The sequence below is a fragment of the Ipomoea triloba genome, chromosome 8, assembly GCF_003576645.1.
Source record: "Ipomoea triloba cultivar NCNSP0323 chromosome 8, ASM357664v1".
NCBI lineage: Eukaryota > Viridiplantae > Streptophyta > Magnoliopsida > Solanales > Convolvulaceae > Ipomoea > Ipomoea triloba.
The window spans coordinates 12,772,450-12,793,951 of record NC_044923.1 but is presented as its reverse complement, the minus strand read 5'-3'; the positions used below and the strand labels follow the sequence as shown (position 1 = coordinate 12,793,951).

At 33.8% G+C, this 21,502-nt stretch overlaps 1 protein-coding gene across 1 annotated transcript; it reads right to left on the bottom strand.

Annotated features, from left to right (window-relative positions):
* Positions 1 to 909: 909 nt before the first annotated feature.
* LOC116027182 (cytochrome P450 78A5-like) lies at positions 910 to 5,282 on the bottom strand. Its single transcript, XM_031268644.1, has 2 exons — positions 4,286 to 5,282; positions 910 to 1,624 (listed from the first exon to the last, which is right to left on the bottom strand). Exons 1-2 carry the CDS (start codon positions 5,252 to 5,254, stop codon positions 1,025 to 1,027), a joined length of 1,569 nt encoding a protein of 522 aa, XP_031124504.1. The 5' UTR covers positions 5,255 to 5,282; the 3' UTR covers positions 910 to 1,024.
* Between the last annotated feature and the right edge of the window lie 16,220 nt (positions 5,283 to 21,502).

Here is a 21,502-nt window from a genome sequence, read left to right as displayed (position 1 = left end):
TCGATTGCACTGCATATAAACACACTTCTCGAACTAACTCAAACTCGTGCTAACTAAAAAGGGGATAACTTTTCCGCTGCGCATAAAACTTTGTCTTCACCTCGTGAGGTATCGAACCTAAGCATCCTGAGTTCAATACACACGAGAGGTCGAAAAGATTTGCAAAATCTTATACAAGTCTATTCACCCCCCCCCCTCTAGACTTGTACCCCATCCCCTTGGGACCAACAATTTTGTCCAGGTACTCTCTTGTGTTTTGATCTTGTTTCAGAGAGCTATTAGTAATGGTGTTTCCTTTTATAAATTTCTACCCTTGTGTATAATTATCATTTTGAAAACCTTTACATAGAGTTTGATACCATTTGTACCAAAACCTATTTTGAATATAAAACTATTTTCAAAACTATATATGTATGTATTTTACAGGGTGGGGTGGAAATTACTTAGCATCGTTAGCTGATTCTTTTAAATCCTGTTTTCAGGTATGGAGGTTTCTTGTTGAGAGCGACTTAGAGAAATGTGGCCTAGATTCGTTTCCCCTTTTGTTATATGGATTGACTTTGTAGTACTTATGTTGAGACAAAGTTCCGTAATTTGGCTTAGACACTAATGGTTTAGTTTTAGACATTTGTTATTTTGAGATGTATGAGACTTTAGCCTTAGCATTTGGACATGGTTGGCCTAAATGTGGTGCGACACCCCTGACTTGAGGATGTTAACTTAAGCTATCCACATTTGACTTTTCTAAATGATATCCCTAAAATTCTCCTTTTATTTATCTATCCCCGTGTTAGTGTTAGAAGTTGGGGTTGTTACACACCCCGACTCATTACTATCCTTAATAAAATGTTTCAAAGTGCAAGATAATATACTCAATGCTCATAAGCTTCCATTAAATTACTGAACAATATTATTTCAAGGATTTTATGCAAAGCATACTTAATTCCATGATAACCAAACTTTTTGGGTTACAAAGGACTACATAAAAGTATATAGTATATAATTAGAAAAAAGAAAACCGTAATTATAATTGACGGCGAAACGCACGAATTGCAAGAGGTTTCTTCATCTCAAGAGAGAGTTTTAAACATTCGGAGAGATCAACTGACGGACCTGGAAGCCACTTGAAATGTTGCAAAAATCGGGCCAGCCACAAGTGAACTGTGGACAAGCCCAAAGCCCGTCCTGGGCACACCCGGCGACCCGATCCAAAAGGCGCAAGCCTAAGGTCGGAACCCATGATTGAAACCTCCTCCTCCATGAACCTCTCGGGCCGAAAGGCCCATGGGTCGTTCCAAATTTGGGGGTCATGAGTGATTGCCCACATGTTGACCATAGCAGTTGTCCCAGCTGGGATGAAGCACTTGTCCACATAGACATCATGGACCGCAAGTCGAGCCCAAGAGAGTAATGGGCCGGGTGGGTGCAACCGAAGTACCTCTTTTACAATGGCTTGTAAATAGGGAAGGTTAGGTATGTCTGAGTCTTGCACGTGCCTAATGGAACCCACACAAGTGTCAATTTCTTGTTGTGCTTTTGCTTGAACATCTTGGTGTAAAACCATCCTAGCCATGATCCATTCCACAAGTATTGCAACGGTATCTGTTCCTCTAAATATCATCTCCTACATAAACAATTATAAAAAAAGATCACAACTTTTATATATATATATGCACTTAGGGTTGATTTGAAAATCTAGAAGGTTTTTTTAGGAAATGATTCATTTTTTTAAAAAATATTTTAATTTTATAATATTTGGCTGAACGTTATCATCAAACTATCTTTTTCTATTTGGTTAAAAGTTAAAAAATTGTATTTTCTCTGTTTGGTTTATTTTCTTAAAAATGAATATATTATTTGTTATAATAATAATAATAATAATAATAATAATAATAATAATATGTACGTGGTTGTGGTTGTGATGGTAGTGGTAGTGTTGGTAGTGGTGGTGGTAATAATAATCCAAAAATTAGGTTGAAAAGATATGAGAGTGATGGGAAAATAAAGAATCCGAAAAATGTCTTTCGACCAAAACTCTAAGAAGTCATTTTCCTCCAAATTGATTATTTTTCTGTTTATCAAAATGAATATTTTTCTTTGACTATATTTTCTTTGAATACCTAAACACGGAAAAATTTTTAAAATGACTACCGAAAGTCATTTTCAGGTTTTCAAGCTGATACTTAATTTAAATTAGTTTAGAAAAAAAAAAAGGAAAAGAAGAAAACCCCAAAATTGATAAAATTATTCATTAATTTTTTTTTTTAAAATATGATATGGAGGGTTACATATGAAGCCTTCTACCGACACTACTATATATGTTTCGTTCTTTCAATCGTTATGCGTATCGTGTTACTAGAAATATTAGTATGGCTCAATATTTATATGTACAAAATGTGATATTTTATCAGGCATTATAAAGTTTTTTTTTTTTTTGTAATGCATATACAACATACATTTTGATAAGTATTTTCATATATACTTTTGTTCTCACTAGCTTTGTGCGAATCCATTCTATTTTACTTTCTTAATGGCGAAGTATGCATGTTTATCGACCCCAATAGCAACCATGCATGCATGCAAGTATACACTTTTATAGCTATTTGGTCATCTTTCAAAAAATTTAAAATCAAATAAAATAAAAAGGTAAACACTTTTAAGTTTTTATTTTTTCAACTTTTGTGTTTTGTCCCCTAGCCTCTTCATGATATAATACTAATAACACTTAGTCACTTAGTTTCATCTTTAATTTGGTCCTAGATTTATAGTCGGTAGTTTACTCTTTTTTTTTCTTTTTTCTTTTTCAAAACATCCACTTTTCTTCCTAGTATATTATTGTGGCATGACATTTTTTGGTCTTTTACTAACAAAACAGTTTAAATTTCGTTAAATAATACAGGAATGTTTTGGTCTTTAATTATGGATTATATATATATATATATATATATATATATATATATATATATATATATATAGATAGTAGGTCAACCTACTTTTTTTTTTTTATCAAAAAGATCAAAATGCCCTTGTATTATTTAACTAATTTTCAATAATTTTGTTGATGAATGGAAAAAAATGATCGTAACACAATAATACTTTTTTTTTTGAAACCAGTAACACAATAATACTAGAACCAAATAAGGATGTTCGACTAAAAGTACATGGACTGATACATATAAATCTAGGACAAAAATAGAATTAATTTTACTAATAATCTTCGCTAATATTATCAAATGACTTTCAAAAGTTTAGGAATTCTAATTGTCCTAATTATTTTCAAGTTGTTAAAAGTTTTATAATTTAATAGTAAGCTCCTTGAGACTCTAAATAAAATATTTTAATTTTAATTTTAATTTTTTCAAATATATCAAAATTGTTATAAGAAAAATATTCTAAGGCATATAATAGGTATATAGCCGTATAGTTCTCAAATTAACATATGAAGTATTTGTCACTACTATTAAATTAAATATTATAAAAAAATCAAATTCTAAATAAATTGGGTTAAATACCAATAATGTAATTAAACACATAAAATGTAGTAGTGGAGGGGACATTATTAACATTTAATGATGAGTCATTACTTTCAAAAGTACTATTCATAATAAGGTGATCGGTATTGTCATTCGACGACACTTTTTTTTTTTTTTGGGGGGGGGGGGGGTTTTGTGGATGTGTTTAGTGAAATTATAAGTTTTAGTTTATTATTATTAATAAAAAGTATATAAGTAATTTAGTATTATACGACTTAAATTATATTATGTGTGTATTAATATCATACTTTAAAATAAAATTATATTAATTTTTTTTTATTCTTTCCTCCTCATACTTTATGCCAAGTTAAGAAATATATTCAAGACATAGCTACCTTTTTTATAGACTATATAACATATTAATATTGTAAAACCTCTCTAAACTTTGTTTAATGTTTCTTTTCAAACACAGATTGGTTAGGTGAGGCCATGATATATTATTATTGTTTTATAAGATCTAGTAACAAAATGATTGAATCATAGAATACTTTTTTTTTAAACAATGATTTTCTTTACAGGTAGTATATGTTCTATAGATAACAGAGATGTTATTACAGTACAAAGTAGTTGGTAATTATATATAGAGTTTATTAGTTGAACGTACATGAGATAATTTTACGTAGTACTACAGAGTTTTGCTTCTTTTTTTTTTTAATTATTAATTTATTAAAAAGAAAAAAGAAAAAGTAGAAAAATAAATGAAAATAATTAAAGGTAAGTAAAAAGATTAAAGGAAGCTAGCTAGGGCTTACCCAAAGGACAGCCACCAAGTCTGCATCAACAAGTTGATCCTCTTTAGGCAATGATAGCAAAACACTAAGAAAGTCATTATTATTCGTCTTCACGTTAAGCTCTACTCCTTCCAATTCCCTTTTTCTCTTCTCTATTATCTGACCCACAAGATCGTTGACTCTCCCAGCCAATCTGTGACACTTTCTCTTTGTTCCACCAAAGTCCAATAAAAACCCTAATGGAAAATAATCTCCCCAATTAAACTCCCCTATCAACTCATACCCTTGTTTCACCATCAACCCTAACTCTTCCCCTTGCAACCCTAAACAACTCCCAAACACACTCTCTACCACATTTCTCAAGGACCCTTCCCCCACCACTCTTCTAACCTCCACAAACCCACTCTCACCCATCTCTTTGTCCATCTTTCCAATCATCTCCTCTGCTACTGCGCTCCTAACACCCTCCAAACAGGCAATTCTCCGAGGCGAAAACATGTGGTTCGCCGCCATTCTTCTCAGCTGACGCCAGTAGCTCCCGAAGGGAGCGAACCCAATGGCGCGCTCAAACATGAGTAGTTTAGCCGATTCCTTTATGGGACGGTCCGAAAAAGAGGTCCCACAAAGGATTTCCTTGGCAGTGTCCGGGTGGCTGCTGATGATCATTCGAGTGGTGCCAAGGCTAAAGGCCATCAGACGATTCAGGCCCATTGAAGCTGCCATGCAGGCTAGTTTGCGGTGAGCATGAGACCCCATTTGAGGCAAAAACCCCAAGAATGGCCAAGACATAGGGCCATTAAGTTTTTTAGGGTTTTGGTTATTAGAGTAGTTCCTCCATGCAAACCCTCCTTCCACCACCCAAAATTTCATGAGGAGGGGGAGGAGGGAAAAGGCCAGGAGGGGAAAAAGAGTGGAACAACATATTGCTTGGTACATTAGATTGGGAAATAGTAGGAAGAGAAAAAGCTTGGCAAGCATGAAAGGCTTCATTGTAGATAAAATTACAGCTTAATGGAAATGCCGTGATGAGTGATGAGGGAATTGCATGTAGAATGATTTGAATATATAGTACGTGGAAAGTGAGTGTGCAGGTTAATGATTGGGTTTGTTGGCCTAACTAACCATGGTTAAGCTTTCAGTGGTATGCTAGCTTGACCATGGTGAGGATTAATTTATGGGAACACATTCACCCCTTTTCAAATCCTTTTTAATCATTAATGGTGCTGTTGGAAACTAGAATTGACATTGCAATACACCGAATCTAGCTTTATAAATTGCATTATTATAGTATAATTAAAATCATCAATACCATACACTTATTTCCTTTTCATTTATTTTTAAATTTATGTGATCCAACTTTGTCGTGTTAATCTTAAACTCACACGACCCCGATCTTAGAGCCACTGCTAAAATAAATCGCGAGTGTGTAGACCAATGGTGTGTAGTGTTAATTAACAAACTTAGAAAAAATAATATATATATATATATATATATATATATATTTAAATTTGATTTTTACATCTTCGATACGTACACCAAATATTTTCCAATCTAAATAAGTAAATAGATTGATAACCTAACTTCTTATATTTCCATCCTGTAATATAAGATTTGTATTGTAAATAATATTTGTGAAAAAAATAACAAGTACAAGAACGAAAGGGTTTTCTGGTACGTGGTTAATATGAGTCAAGCGAAGCGCACTTTCCTTAAAACATTATTTGCTACCTCCCAAAGTTGCTAGGAGCGTTGTAGGCTTGTAGTCTAGGTTTCCTTGGATAAAACATATTACAGTTCAATGCTTGAGCACTCAAACAAAGTAATACACCGAACAAGAGCAAGGGATGAAACACAGTTGCTAAGAAAAGAAGAAGAGCAGAGATAGATTTTGAGAGCTAAAAATCGTAGGAGTTAATGCATGGCTTGAAAATTTTGTTGCTCAACCAAGCATTATATAGGAATTGATGGATTAATAGCATTTAACCATGGCATTCAAACTGATCATAAATTAGTCATTATAACCCCTGTAACAGCTGACCAGAGAATTAATTAAGAAATTCAAAATTGGAATTAATTCATAATTAATTCCGTAACCGATGAAGTAAGACCTATAGAACGGTCGGTAACCAAAGTGGCCGGTACTTATGAGATGAGAGGTTGCGAGTGGTTAACATACCCGTGTTTGCCGAATGGCGAGGCGAGCCAACGAATCGTTATGCCGAATCGATAGTCGAGCCATTAGCGTACCAGAATGGCGAGGCGAGCCAACGAGCAGTTAGCCTCTAGCCATTAGCATGCCAGAATGGCCGAACCGTTACCACGAGTTGTTTACCCGAGTTGTTTCAACGACTCTGTGTTGAAAAAAACATATACGAAAATGTGGCATAACTTAGCCTGCACCCGAATTCACTTTGACTCAACCCAAATCGGGAGTGGACCTCACTAATATTTATACCACAAAATAGTCACTTAAAATGTCATTTTATGCTAATTTTTCAATATGTATAAAATCCGATTATACTAATTTTCTTATACTTTAACTTGAACATTTTTAGAATTTTAGCTTTTTGCAAAATGAATTAGGAATATATAAAATATTATGACAAACTTAATACATTCGTTAGGTTAACATTAGCGACATTTTCAAATTTAGGTTTTGATTTTGAAATTGTTCAATTATAATCTTCAGATTTTTATGACTGTACTAATTTTGGTTATAATGCAGTATTATAACGCTCTTATATTATAATATAATGCAGTATTATATTGTACGTCTGAAGCATACTAAAGTGCACACGATAGAGCATAAAAGTGCAGACACGACACTATCGTCGACGAAATGACATACGATACAAATCAAAGTCAACTGTTGAAATACGTATTGATAAAAAAACCTCAACCATAAATACATTCTTAAATGAATCTTAGCGATGCACTATGTTTACTTCCTAGTGGGTCGGTCACCCATCCTGTGATACTGTTGTAAGTCAAGCATGCTTAACCACAAAGTTTAGTGGTCGGAAATGAGCTAAAAGTTGTCGGAAACGCCCTTTCCGACCATTTTTTCGACCAAAGTTGGCGTCCGCAAATTCCTTCGTCGCAATTTCCGACCATTGGGCATGGTGGTCGTAATTTCCGACCACAATCTGGAAGTGGTAGGAAGAAACCCGAACACCACCAAATTGGGTGGTCCGGGAGTTCCGACCACCATGTGGTCGGAATGGTGGTCGGAAATTCCAGACCAGTCTATTTGGTTGTGGTCAGGTTGCTTCCGACCACTTCCGGATTGTGGTCGGAAATTCTGTCACTGGCAAAAAAATAACTGCACTTCACTGCTGTATTAATTGAATGCATATTCTACCCTACAATAGTAAACAATTTTAAACAATAATGTAACATCACCAAAAAATAACAATTTTAATTGCATTTGAAGATTATCTAACTTCATGTCTCCAAAAGTAGTAGCTACTTTACATTATCTAACTTCACATCTCAAAAACTAGTAGCTACTTTACATTTCAAAAAGTAGTAGCTACTTTACATTTCAAAAAGTAATAGCTACTTTTCAATTCTAAATATTGTCACATTTAATAAATAGCATCACAAGATTATGTTGGAGATTGTGTATCATCATCCATGCTAAGATTATCCTGCCCAACATCACCACTTTGATTGCTATCGGCCATAGGAGCAACGTTATCCAACCCAACATCACCACTTTGATTGCTATCGGCTGTAGGAGCAACAGATTCTACCAACTCAGGATGTGCACTATATATACCTTGTAACAACCCCATATTCTTCTTTTGATTCTCTAGAATCTCCTTGTTAGTTTGATCTAATTGTTCAAATTTTTCGTCACAAGCTACATGTGAGGATGATTCTCCATTTCTAGACTTTTTCCGTCTCACCACCTCGGGAAAGTAGTGTTGGGTATCTGATCCAAACCCAAACACATAACCTCCTTTCTTGACACCACCTGTCGCTTCATACCAAGTAGTTGCTTGATCAAGTTCAAGTTGAGTTTGTTGCATTTGAATTATAGTTTCCTATATTGATAGACAACTTTTTAAAACTCATATATTAACAATTGTTGTTTGTTTAAACAAATGAATCAGAAAATTTCACAATTCACTCATATATAACAATGTAACTCATATATTTTACAGTTGGCTCATATTAACAAATGAATTAAAAAATTTCAGCAACCAACTATGATTAGACATTCTCAACTAAAGGAATTTAAGTAATTTGAACAGTGTTGCATACTGAAATAGAGTATCTCAAAGTTTACTCATCAAATGATATCTCTAAAAGCAACACAAAGCTTATATATAGAAACAAATCTGCTAGAAAACAAGAAAGATAAGTGATTCTAGTAATCATGCATTTCTATTTTGAAATTTTCAGCAACCAAGAAACCAATTTCAGCAACTAAGAAGTGTAATCATGCATTTCAGCAACTAGTTTTATATTTAATGATAAGAGATTATAGGAATTGAGATTGTTACCATGACTTTTTGAGCTTTTTTGCACACAAACTCATCGGTCTTTTTACGTTTGTGTGTAGCTTGAAACAAAACTGCAAGTGAGGGATCCTCTCCAAGCTTTTCTTTCTATCCAACAACAATGAATCATACATTAATGTTGTTAAACTTTAAATTGTATTTAAGTATTAATTATTAAATGACTTACTAATCTTTTCCTATGCTCAGTAATCGGAATCGATTAAAGGCTGCAAATAGACATCAATATTGCCTTTTGGGTTCTTTTTCCCAGGAATAATACAGGTTAAGAATGTGTATGGTGTAGTCATACACACTGAAGGTGGGAGATTATATGGAACAACCATAACAGGCCAACAAGAATACGGCTTTGCATTGAAACCAAAAGGCGAAAATCCATCAGAACATAAGCCTAATCTCACATTTCGAGGATCTGCTGCGAAATCGGGGAACTTTCTATCAAAGTGCTTCGATGCTTCACCATCTGAAGGATGACACATAATACCAGGCTCGCGGCGATTTTCATAATGCCACCGCATGTGTGAGGCAGATGTATGTGATGCATACAACCGTTGCAATATAGGGATGAGGGGAAGGTAATGCATTCTTTTGCGTGGCACCTCTTTTGCATGAGTAGATCCAGGTTGACGTGGTTTAAATCTTGGCTCACCACAAAACTTACAGTGCCTATCATTGATTTCAGACTTATAGTACAACATACAACTGTTTACACAACAATCAATCTTCTCATGCCCAAGACCAAGTTTTGTAAGTAATTTTTTTGCATCATAATACCTAGTAGGTACTCGATTATCGGGACCCATCATACGGTTATTATAGTGAAATATCTGATCCATTGCTACCTGCGGAATATTATAAGTTGTCTTGATATTCATCATCATCAATGTATATGCCAACTCTGTTTCTTCACCAACATTCATTGATAAAGGCTGTCTCACAGCATTTAACAAATCATAGAAGTTTCTTGCACTACTGTGTGGCTCTTCTTCTTGGTTATTTTCGGCATTTAATGGAAAGGTTGATGGACCACATACATCAAAAACCATTTGTTCATACTGATTGTTTTCACTAGGGCCCTCGTTCACAAGTTGTTGTATTGCGGGGACAAACTCACCATGACAAGTCCAAACCCAGTAGGGTTCAAAACCCTTTTTATATAAATGAACACGAACATCATCTGTAGATAAGTGTACTCTATTCTTACACTTACTACATGGACACCTAATCTGCATTGAAGACTCGTATACAGGAAGCTTACTTCCATAATTGACAAATTCCTCAACACCCATTAAGAACTCATCAGTGTACCCCCTTCTTCCTGGTAGCAATCGGTTATACATCCATTTTCGATGCTCAGGTATATTAGCCATGTAAAACAACTACAAAAGTATATATACACAATACAAACATAACATATATAAATATATTTAATATAAATATTTTAAATAATTATATGCCAACATACTAATAAATAAAAAACATATAAAATGCAAGGTTAAAAAATCATAAATATACAAATAATTATAAACACACACATAAATAAATAAATTATATATATATATATATATATATATATATATATGAACACACACATATACCTATATGCATACTTAATATTGTTCAATCATAAAATAAATAATTTAAAAATGTATTCACAAGAATATATATACAAAAAAATAAAGCTAGATCTAAAAAATGACATAAATAAAAATTCGAAAAATATATACACATACATACCTTAACTTGATCTCAATACTATTGTGAGTGCTTTAGAGAAAAAACTTCTGCAAAAAACTAAAAAAGAAAAAAAAATCAGTAGAATGGGATGGAGTATATAGTTTAAAGCTAGATCTAAAAAAAATGACATAAATGAAAGTTTTGAGAATATATACACATACCTTAGCTTGATTACTACATTATTGTGAGTGATTTAGTGAGAAATCTACTGTAAAAATGAAGAAATAAGAAGAAATGGGTAAAAATAGAAAGAGGAAAAAGTCGGAAAACAGGGCAGAAAGTGCACTGGAAGCACTTATATATAAGCATTTCCGACCACCATGAGGGTGGTTGGAAGCCAAATATAATTTTCAAAATTTAAAAACGCGGATATTTCCGACCACCAAGAGATGTAGTCGGAAATTCCGACCAACGTAAAAAAAAAAAAAAAAAGCAGTCGGAAAATCCGACCCGGTACAGCAAGTTGCGACGGAAAAAAATTTGCATAAATACTTTCCGACCCGTTTTAGAGAGTTTGTCGGAATTTCCGACCACTCCCGTAAAGTGGTCGGAAATTCCGACTACTTTCCAACATGTAAAAGGTAAAAAATCACTATTTCCGACCACTTTTCCGGGTGGTCGGAAAATCAACATTTTCCAGCCATGTCTGGTTGTCATATCCTATTTAAAACCAATTAGTGATAAGTATGTGAATATTAACAATTTAATCACATTCCTCCATGGGAAGCTACGACGCCACGTCTGACGGCTAACAATATATATATATATATATATATATATATATATATATATAGGGATGCACTCCTATGCGAACTGCTGCCCAGGTAAGAAATGAGAACGTTTCACAGCCGTCTACGTGTCCAGATCAATGAATCAGATGCAATTTTAAAAAAATGGCGTGGTGGCATTTTCGTAAATAACTGGAACTTTGGTGCACCTAGTTTCACTTACAAGTGCACCTATTTTTGCACCTATTTTCACTTACAAGTGCAAGTAATTTACCTTATTAATATTTATGCACCTATTTTCGCAAATACTTTCACTTACAAATGCAAGTAATTTACCTTGTTAATATTAATGCACATGGGTGCAACCTAGGTGCACCTAGTTATAACGTGCACTTAGTATTGATGTTCACTGTACAATTCACTTGCACCTGTAATACATTTTACTTGCATCTGCAATACATTTTACTTGCACTTGTGCAAGTAATTTACTTTGTTAAAATTCATGCACCTAGTTGCAACCTATGTGCACCTAGTTATAGCATTAGGTGCACCTAGTTATAACATTAGGTGCATTTAATATTGATGCTCATTGTACAATTTACTTGTACTTATAATACATTTTACTTGCACGTGTGCACCTATTCTCACTTGCAGGTGCAAGTAATTTACCTTGTTAACATTTATGCACCTGGATGCACCTAGTTATAACATGACGTGCACCTAGTTATAACGTTAGGTGCAACTACATTCCGGACACGTGGCACGCTGTGATTCGTCCGCATTTCTCTCCTGGGCGGCCAGTACGCATTTGAACGCGATCATATATATATATATATATATATATATATATATATATATATATATATATTTATATATATATATATTTATGGAACCCATGTTTAATTGAAAGCTACATCAGGAGAGGAAGTTTAGTGGGTAAGAGAGCATTTTCCAAAAAACAAAAAAAAAAAAAAATATTGATTGTGAAATGTTTGGAATTGACAATAAAGTTTAAAAATATATGTTAAATCCTCGCCAACACTCTCTTAGTCTAGCTCATCGTACATGGTCTTCCTATTATGGTTTAGGCTTTTGATATGTAATTTGTGAACTATTATACAAAAGTAAGGTTTATTTAGTGTACACTTTTAGATAGTCGATGCGGTTATTCCCTTATCATTAAAAAAATGTTAAATATCTTAATTATATGATCCATAAAATATCTCATGGATCAATATCAAGATGGATTTCCCTCCATTGGATAACCATACCTACTTTTCTTTTTTTCTTTTTTTAATATTTATACTTCTATTTTGAAATATAATATATACAACTTTACAGGAGTTATACTTACCTACGAAAGTAAAAGTTTCTGATATTTTAGTTCTTTTTGGCAAATTAATAGTAGCACTCCCTGTCAATCTGTAATTGGACGAACAGGCCTTTCTCCCTCTGACTGAATTAAAAAAATGTTGCAATAATTAGGGTGTGTTTGGTTCGCACATGGGAATCGGAATCGGAATGGGTATCAAATACTTGATAAGGGTAATGGGTTTTGGTGAAAGTATTTAGCATGTTTGGTAGTTGGGTGGAATGGGAATGAATATTAATAGTTGGGGAAGAAATGAAAAAGTGAAATGAAACCCTTATTTAATAAGGGTATGGGTTTTCCCATTAATGGGGTATTCCATACCCATAATAGCATTCTCAAAACCTATCAACCAAACACTAGCAATCACTTTCATACCCATTCCTTATACCAAAACCCCCCAACCAAACACACCCTTAGATAGTTTCTGCAAGTTACTTTCATACCGCAAGTCAGCTTAATAATCAAGTCAACAAGTAAAAGATGGATTACGAGAAAATGATCAATGAAGTGTTATATGAAAATTAACCATTCAATTTGATATAGGAGAAAAATATCTTGTCATTAATTAATATAAAAAACATCTTTGAATTTGATATTAAAACACACAAAAACTAAACATCAATTGGATATGTTCTCAAACAGCACAATGGGTTAGATCAATTTGGATAGGGCACAAATTTAAGTACTAATTATCAAGCAATCCTAAAACTACTCTTAGCTTCTAGAAACTTTTGAATTATCATATATGCTATCTAAAATTGCAATTTCAAAATTTTTAAGTGAGAAATCCCACAGTTTAGTTACTAGGATTTTTAATTGTGTAGATATTAGGAAGAAAAATAAAATTGTCAAACAAACCCCCCCCCCCCCCCCCTCCAATTGAATATTTGAAGATGATTTATTATATTGTAAACACAAATAATGTTTAAGTTATAATAATAAAATAGAATTTATTTACATGTGTTTTGATTTTATACTTCTATCAAGATCAAGTGCTTATCACTACTCCTAAAGGAGTAACTATGACTAGTAGATAATATGTAATTATTGACCCTATTACATGTAATATCTATCCATATATACTTTTTTGAATACTATTGACCTTGTTACAGGGACCAGGGACCTACCGACCTACTGAAGCCCCACAACGAAGCCCCACAACGAGTCAATATCACCTCCACTGAGACTTGCACTTCATCACTTCATCATGCCGCTTGACCACAAGGTCTTTGGCAATCCAACATGTATTTTTTTTTTTTTGAGTACTACTGACTCTGTTACAATGTAATAACTTTCTCAACCTACTGAAGCACAACGAGTCAACAGTTGCCTCCACTGAGGCTCGAGCCCACTCTCATCATCCATGTGGGAGTGTTAATCGGGACACCGGATGCCACTTGACCACAAGGTCTTTGGCAACATGCATGTATTTATTCCTTCCCAATTCGTAAACCAAACATTAAAATAGAAAATTTTATTTGTTTTATTTATAAGGTAGTATCTGTTTTATACTTCCTTAATTTTTTCTAGCCAGAGGATCAATTCTCCACCACATGGGTTCAATCATGTGGCCACCACTTGATGATAAAAAAGACGTCATTACACTACATAGTAATTGACTAATTATAAATCTTTTACTCCAAATTCTTCACTGTGAAATTTTAATTTTACTTTATTTCTGTATGAAATTATAATTCTTTTACTCCTAATTCTTTAGTTGCAACTAAACCTCCCATCAAAGTGTTAAAAACTTGTTGACGACAGGTAAGTGAAACTATTCCTTTGTAAAGATGGAATGAATTGATGGTGGTTTTAGTGTGCAGGAATGATGAGAAGGATGATGATTTTATTACCTAAGGGAGTGAAATCTGTGGACTAAAAGACGGTTCGTTTGGGAGCGGAGCCCTCGTGTCCATCGGCTACGTGCCAGTTTTTAGGAAAATTGCATATATGACTCCACCGTGCTGCTGTCCTGCATTTCTTATATCGTGGACCGCGGTCCACAATGTATTGTGGACCGTGGCCCTAAAATGACGTTGTTTCAGTAAGTGAGAGATGGAGTCCGTAATTGAAACTTAAGTTCATCTCAAGAGATACTGTCTTACATTTGTTTTGATATTATCAAATGAAATTGTAGTTACATCGAAATGTAACTGTAGTTGTGTTGAAATGTAACTGCAGTATATATGAACTGATACTGAATAACAGTTTCACATTTGTGTTTTATATTATCGAATGTAACTGTAGTTATATCGAAATGTAACTGTAGTTGTGTTGAAATGTAACTGCAGTGTATATGAACTGATACTGAATAACAGTTTCACATTTGTGTTTTTATATTATCGAATGAAACTGTAGTTATATCAAAATGTAACTGTAGTTGTGTTGAAATGTAACTGCAGTTGTGTTGAAATGTAACTGCAGTGTATATGAACTGAAAATGAGTGGCGCGAATTCATCCGTCTGTTTTCATTAATCAAAACGACGTCGTTTTGATGCGCGGTACACAATGCATTGTGTACCACGATATAATTTGCGGCTGTCCTGATCTATTTCACAATCATGTCGCACACATCAACTCCGTACAGGTAGAATCCAAAGTTATTAATTTTTCAATTCACTGCTACATATTATCTTCTGTAGTGTTTGTTTTAAATTATACCAAGTAACTCTAGTCATAATGTTATTATTATTATTATATCAATATCAACTGGTAAAATCCAAGCCGAGAGAGAAAATTTGAAAAAGTATGGTCGTCCTCTGTTGGGATGTACTATTAAACCTAAATTGGGGTTATCTGCTAAAAACTACGGTAGATCCCGTGTCAATCTCACTTCCATCCATCTCATCACTATAGACCATGCTACACTCGATAGCTACAGCTCTAACTCGATTTTTCCAATAATTGCTGTACCTCGCAAGTCACGTTCGTTTGTTCATTGCCTCGCCCTTGAACTACCAGAGCATTATAAATATTAGGCATCTTCCCGGGAGGAAAAGCTACATCTAATACCGGACCAATGATTTTGACGATACGCCCCAGGTTTTTTTTTTCAACCGTGGAAACTTCAGAACCAGAAGTAGTAGGATTGATTCTCATAACAATAATAAAAAATCTTTTTTCTTTCTTTTTTTTTTTTTTAAATGAAACCCTTTAGAGATGAATTCCGTCTATTTTCACATCTAGGATTTACACATACAACATATATCACTGTCAAGAGGAAATTTCTTATTTTTCTTATTTTTAGGTTAGTTAGGTATTTCCATTTCAAAAAAAGGTTAAAAATCAAAATTGGGTTGCGCTATATATATGAAAGAGTATACAATAATGATGTATTTGGAAAATCAAATACCTTGGTCGTCTAATAATCAAACATTCTGATTAGTTGATAATATTAGTATTAGGATTAGGTGGGAATTTTGTGAAAGATTCCTGTGATCAAGTCTCATTAACGACGAATTCATGTCGAGTAGACCTTGTTGTTGTGATAATTCTTAATTCATGAGTTGTAGGGAGGGATTTATGTCACCACAAACAGAGACTAAAGCAAGTGTTGGATTCAAAGCTGGTGTAAAAGACTACAAATTGACTTATTATACTCCTGAGTACCAAACCAAAGATACTGATATCTTGGCAGCATTCCGAGTAACTCCTCAACCCGGAGTTCCACCTGAAGAAGCAGGGGCTGCGGTAGCTGCGGAATCTTCTACTGGTACATGGACAACTGTGTGGACCGATGGACTTACCAGCCTTGATCGGTACAAGGGGCGATGCTACCGCATCGAGCGCGTTATTGGAGAAAAAGATCAATATATTGCTTATGTAGCTTACCCGTTAGACCTTTTTGAAGAAGGTTCTGTTACCAACATGTTTACTTCCATTGTGGGTAATGTATTTGGGTTCAAAGCACTGCGCGCTCTACGTCTGGAAGATTTACGAATCCCTACGGCTTATATTAAAACTTTTCAAGGCCCGCCTCACGGAATCCAAGTTGAGAGAGATAAATTGAACAAGTATGGTCGTCCTCTGTTGGGATGTACTATTAAACCTAAATTGGGGTTATCTGCTAAAAACTACGGTAGAGCGGTTTATGAATGTCTTCGCGGTGGACTTGATTTTACCAAAGATGATGAGAACGTAAACTCACAACCATTTATGCGTTGGAGAGACCGTTTCTTATTTTGTGCCGAAGCACTTTATAAAGCACAGGCTGAAACAGGTGAAATCAAAGGACATTACTTGAATGCTACTGCAGGTACATGCGAAGAAATGATGAAAAGAGCTATATTTGCTAGAGAATTGGGAGTTCCGATTGTAATGCATGACTACTTAACAGGGGGATTCACTGCAAATACTTCTTTGGCTCATTATTGCCGAGATAATGGTCTACTTCTTCACATCCACCGTGCAATGCACGGTGTACGGATAATTTTTTTTATTATATATTTAGATAGTAAAATAAATATGAAAATTATAAACAATTCTAATATTTAAAAATGCACATTTATTTTATTACGTAATATAAGATTAGTGCAAAAGTATCACCTAATTAGTTGAATAATATATTATTCGGTTGTCTGTGATTATCTTAGAAAAATAGATACATATTGTCATATGATTTATGCAATTATATTTTTACTAAAATAAATATGAGAAAAAAAGGGGAAATAATTTCAAAAGGTATATATTAAGCTGTGAGGAAAAAATAAGTGGTATCAATCCCAATTTTTATGTTGTTTTAAATTACCTAATTTAGAGTTGTTTTGTTCCCATATATGATTTAGGCAAAAAAAAAATTTATTGTAAAATAATATATTTCAAAGAGAAAAAATTAGGTGAAAAACTAGAATTAAAAATACTTGGAATCAAAACATGAAAAATATGATTACTACTCTAGTAAATTTGTGTTAGAAAGTAAAAAAAGATAATAAATTTAATAACAATTTAATATTAAAATATGATAATATAAGAAGGTCAAATAATTTTTACAAATTTTAAAAATTTTCTTTGTATACGATGTTTGTTATTGAAGCTGTTTTGTTGTTATCCCTGTCATAAATCAATATTTTCAACCCATTTAAAGTAGTGACCTTGAAACTGCAACATATAATTGTCCTTGCATGACTAAAGACATGTTTTTTCAATAATAAACCTACGTGAGAAAGCGATTGATACTAACTCTTATTAATAATCATTGCATATGAGACAAGTAAAGAGAATTGTTTTCTTTGAAATTTGAAAGGCAACCTCGAAGTCCAATGGAATTAATGACATTCTTGGTATCAGTAATTTCTCACGTGCACTGCTTCTAGACAATATGTTTGCTTGCAGAACATGATTTTCAAGTTTAGTAATGACCAACTAATTGAGTGGTCAATGTTTCTCAAGAGCATAACCGGAGTGCCAAAATATTTTTTTTTAGCTAAAGTGTCATCCCGCACCATGAACTATATTGGATTATTCATGCCGCACCTTGAACTTTCATAAGGTCTATTTCGATACACAAACCATTAATTTTTTTTCATCTAGCAATTTTTACAGGTTACCTAAAAGTTATAGGTAATCTATACTGACTTGGACCTTTTTTTTTTTGTTTTCTTCTTTTTTTCTTTTGATTTTTTTTTTGTTCTCTTCTAAACCTTCTCCACCCCAACAACCGGTACCAGGACCGTAAAATAAAAAAAAAAAATTCTTATATTTAGGCATTTAGTTACTGGCAGTAGCAGCTAAATATATATTTAGCTACCGCCAGTAGGCAGTAGCCAAAATAATAATAATAATAATTTATAATATGTTTTTTATAATAACAAAACATATTATATATAACTATATATACTAAAAAATAAAATTCATGTTGGTTCTGGTTTGTGTAACCTTTGAACCGTGAACCGGAACGAATCGCGGTCACCCCTAGGCAAGGGGAGGAGTGGATTGTGGAGGGGCTGTGGTGATTTGGTCTAGTGAGCACGGTCTAGTGAGCACTGGTCCGGCTGAAGGCACAGGGGAGGGGCAGTGTGCACATAAGCACCTGGTAAAGATGAAATGACCTCGTTCATAGCTACTTTCTCAAACTGCAGTTGTCAAACCGGATGCCACTAGACCACAAGGTGTTTGGCATATACATTTATATATATATATATATATATATATATATATATATATATATATGTATGTATACATATATATATACTTGGACTTTTATAAGTTGTGTTCTGGTGTGACTCTATCTCAGCTGAGTCTTATCTTTGTATATTACTCTTGTATTGTTTATTTCGGTATTATTGATTAACAATCTGACGTTAACAGTTATCCTAAACACTCATCGCAGCAGAGCTCATGCCTTCACACTGAATATCTTCTCCAAATCTCCCTATCTTCTTCCCTAGAGAAGTAGAGAATATGTCTCAGCTTGCCCCTTCTATTTTTGCAAAACCACTCATACATACTTTTTTGCATCTGAGGTGATTACTTATGACCAATGGATACAACTAAAGCTAGAGCATAGGAGCCGGCTTTCTGCTTTGGCTTCGGTCGCTGATTCTTTGTAGATATATTTTACTTATTCCTCATTATGATTGGAACTGTGCTTTACATTATATTGTGTTAATAAACAACATTTTTACAGAAACACTTCCAAAAGTATTTAAGTGTTTTTTTAATTAATTAATTCATTAAAATATTTAATACTTTAATATTAAAAAAAAAAAAGAATTGGGTATCGGCCTCTATTCCAGCTTAAGAACAGTAGCAGATACCTTTTTTTTTTTTCTTAAAAAAATTGCGACAGTTCTTAGATAAACACAATCATGGGAAGTCCAAGTTTTCAGCGACTATTGTATAACATTTGTGAAAAATCCTCTACAACAGTAGCAGATTATCAGTTTTGTACTAGTGTACAAAGATTAAAGGCACAAGACAATTAACATGCATTAATCCCCAAACCCAACGAATCAGCTTAAAACAACTCGATGTTAATAAGTTGCAAATAAAATGCTCTATTAAATCAATATTAAGGTGTAAAGTGGTGATATTATTGCTACATATCACTTCATCAGGTACGCAACAAAAACATAATCTTGTATACAAAATCCCAGGAAAGTGAAAGCAGACGCGTGGGCTGCTTCTATCCGCGAAATCTACCATTTTCCCTTTAGTTTATGATGATGAGAAGTCAGCTTTACCAAAAGCATCAAAATGGTGCTCCAATATAATGCATATAAAAGCTTCCCACTAACTACATTCTTACATGAGCATTCAGTACTCAAATTATATGGTGGACATCATGATCATAGCTGATAGTTGTGTTGAACAGATACTGCAGTTGTGTTGAAAAGATACTGCAGTTGTGTTAAAAGGAAATTGCAGTTGCATGGAACAGAGGCCATTCAAACACAACTGCAGTTCCAGATGGATGACATGTCCTCTATTCCGCGCAACTACAGTTCACTTTCAACACAACTACAGTATCAGTTCAACACAATTGCAGTATCAACCATGACCCATGGTCCACAATACATTGTAGACCATGGTCCACAGTATAAGAACTGCATTCAGTAGCCTAACATCTATTGGATCTAAAAAAGCCATAATGGGCGCATTTTAAAATATAATAAATCTCAGGTTTAAACCAACAATACACACAATAGTAACAGGGACCATAGCAGCATAATCCTATTTTTTACAAAAAAGATCAGCTAAAAGTAAGTACTCTTTGCGGCTAAGATACTTGTTTTTCAATATATATGCCTCTGATTTCCATCATAATTGGACTCTCTCTGTCAGCTAATATTGTTTTTCTCTTTTTTTTTTTTTTTCAACTCTATTTTTTACTCTCTATTAGTATAATGTATGGAGATAGGTCAAGAAAAAAGTGGATTGAATTAGTCTAGGAATAGAAAATTCACCCAATCCTGACCAGAGCAGGGACTAAAATTCAGGAATGAGGATGGGGATGGGGGAGGGGATAGGAAAGAAATTTTTTTTTCATTTTTCATCAGGAATTGAGATGGAGATAAGATACCCTCCCAACCCTGCCTCATCCCCATTTTATTTGTTGTAATAAATAAATAAATAAATATGTATGAAGGAATAAATTAAAATGGGGGTTTGCATGAATCAATTCCAAATATAGAATAAGGATGATATAATGGATATAGTGTAAAGAAAAGACAATAATGTTTGTGTAATTGCTAATGGATCGAATAATAAAAAAATATATGTTCAAATAGGGCATCACATGTTCCTTCAATAACACAATGATTCTGCTATTTAAACTAGCATCTATCACCACTTCCCGCGAATAAAGTGCTCCAAAAGATTGGTCTTCGAAACCGAACTCACCAATTGAGTATCTTCGTGGCTTCCACTTCCTATGTCATGGTCGAGCCTGAGTCATGGCCGACCTCGGGATTGTGAGCCTAAATGACCTCCACATTCTTGGGTAGCTTTTGGTTAATTAACCTCGGGTCTCCCGGGTACATCTTCCAATTGTAATTGTTCAAATCTGACCTCTATTATAAAGATCTAAAAGACTTGAAAATTGTGGCAAACCACCATCCAATGTGGTGAGGAAGAGGTATCTTCGGGCATAATTGTTAATTGTCTAAATTATTTATAAATATCAAGAACGGTTTTTGGTACTAATGTTTTATCTAATCTAAAATTTCCCCACCATTGGTGGAACCAAAACGGAGTTGGATACCTAAAATTGTCATTAAGGTAGACAAAGTAAGACATAGAGAAATTGTCATTTTGTTTTGAAAATATTATAAGCCAAGCCTGAACATAATAATCCTAATAAGAAAATTTGTTAACAGAAATTGTTGCATCGGGTAGAGACAAATCTTTTCCTTTTCCGAGAAATTGACCCCAATA

Excerpts from the sequence above, each read along its gene's own strand:
- LOC116027182 (XM_031268644.1), bottom strand. The coding sequence starts at position 5,254 with ATGAAGCCTTTCATGCTTGCCAAGCTTTTTCTCTTCCTACTATTTCCC. Across the intron at positions 1,625-4,285 it reads ACTTGGTGGCTGTCCTTTGG|GAGATGATATTTAGAGGAAC; the intron begins GTAAGCCCTAGC and ends TTGTTTATGTAG.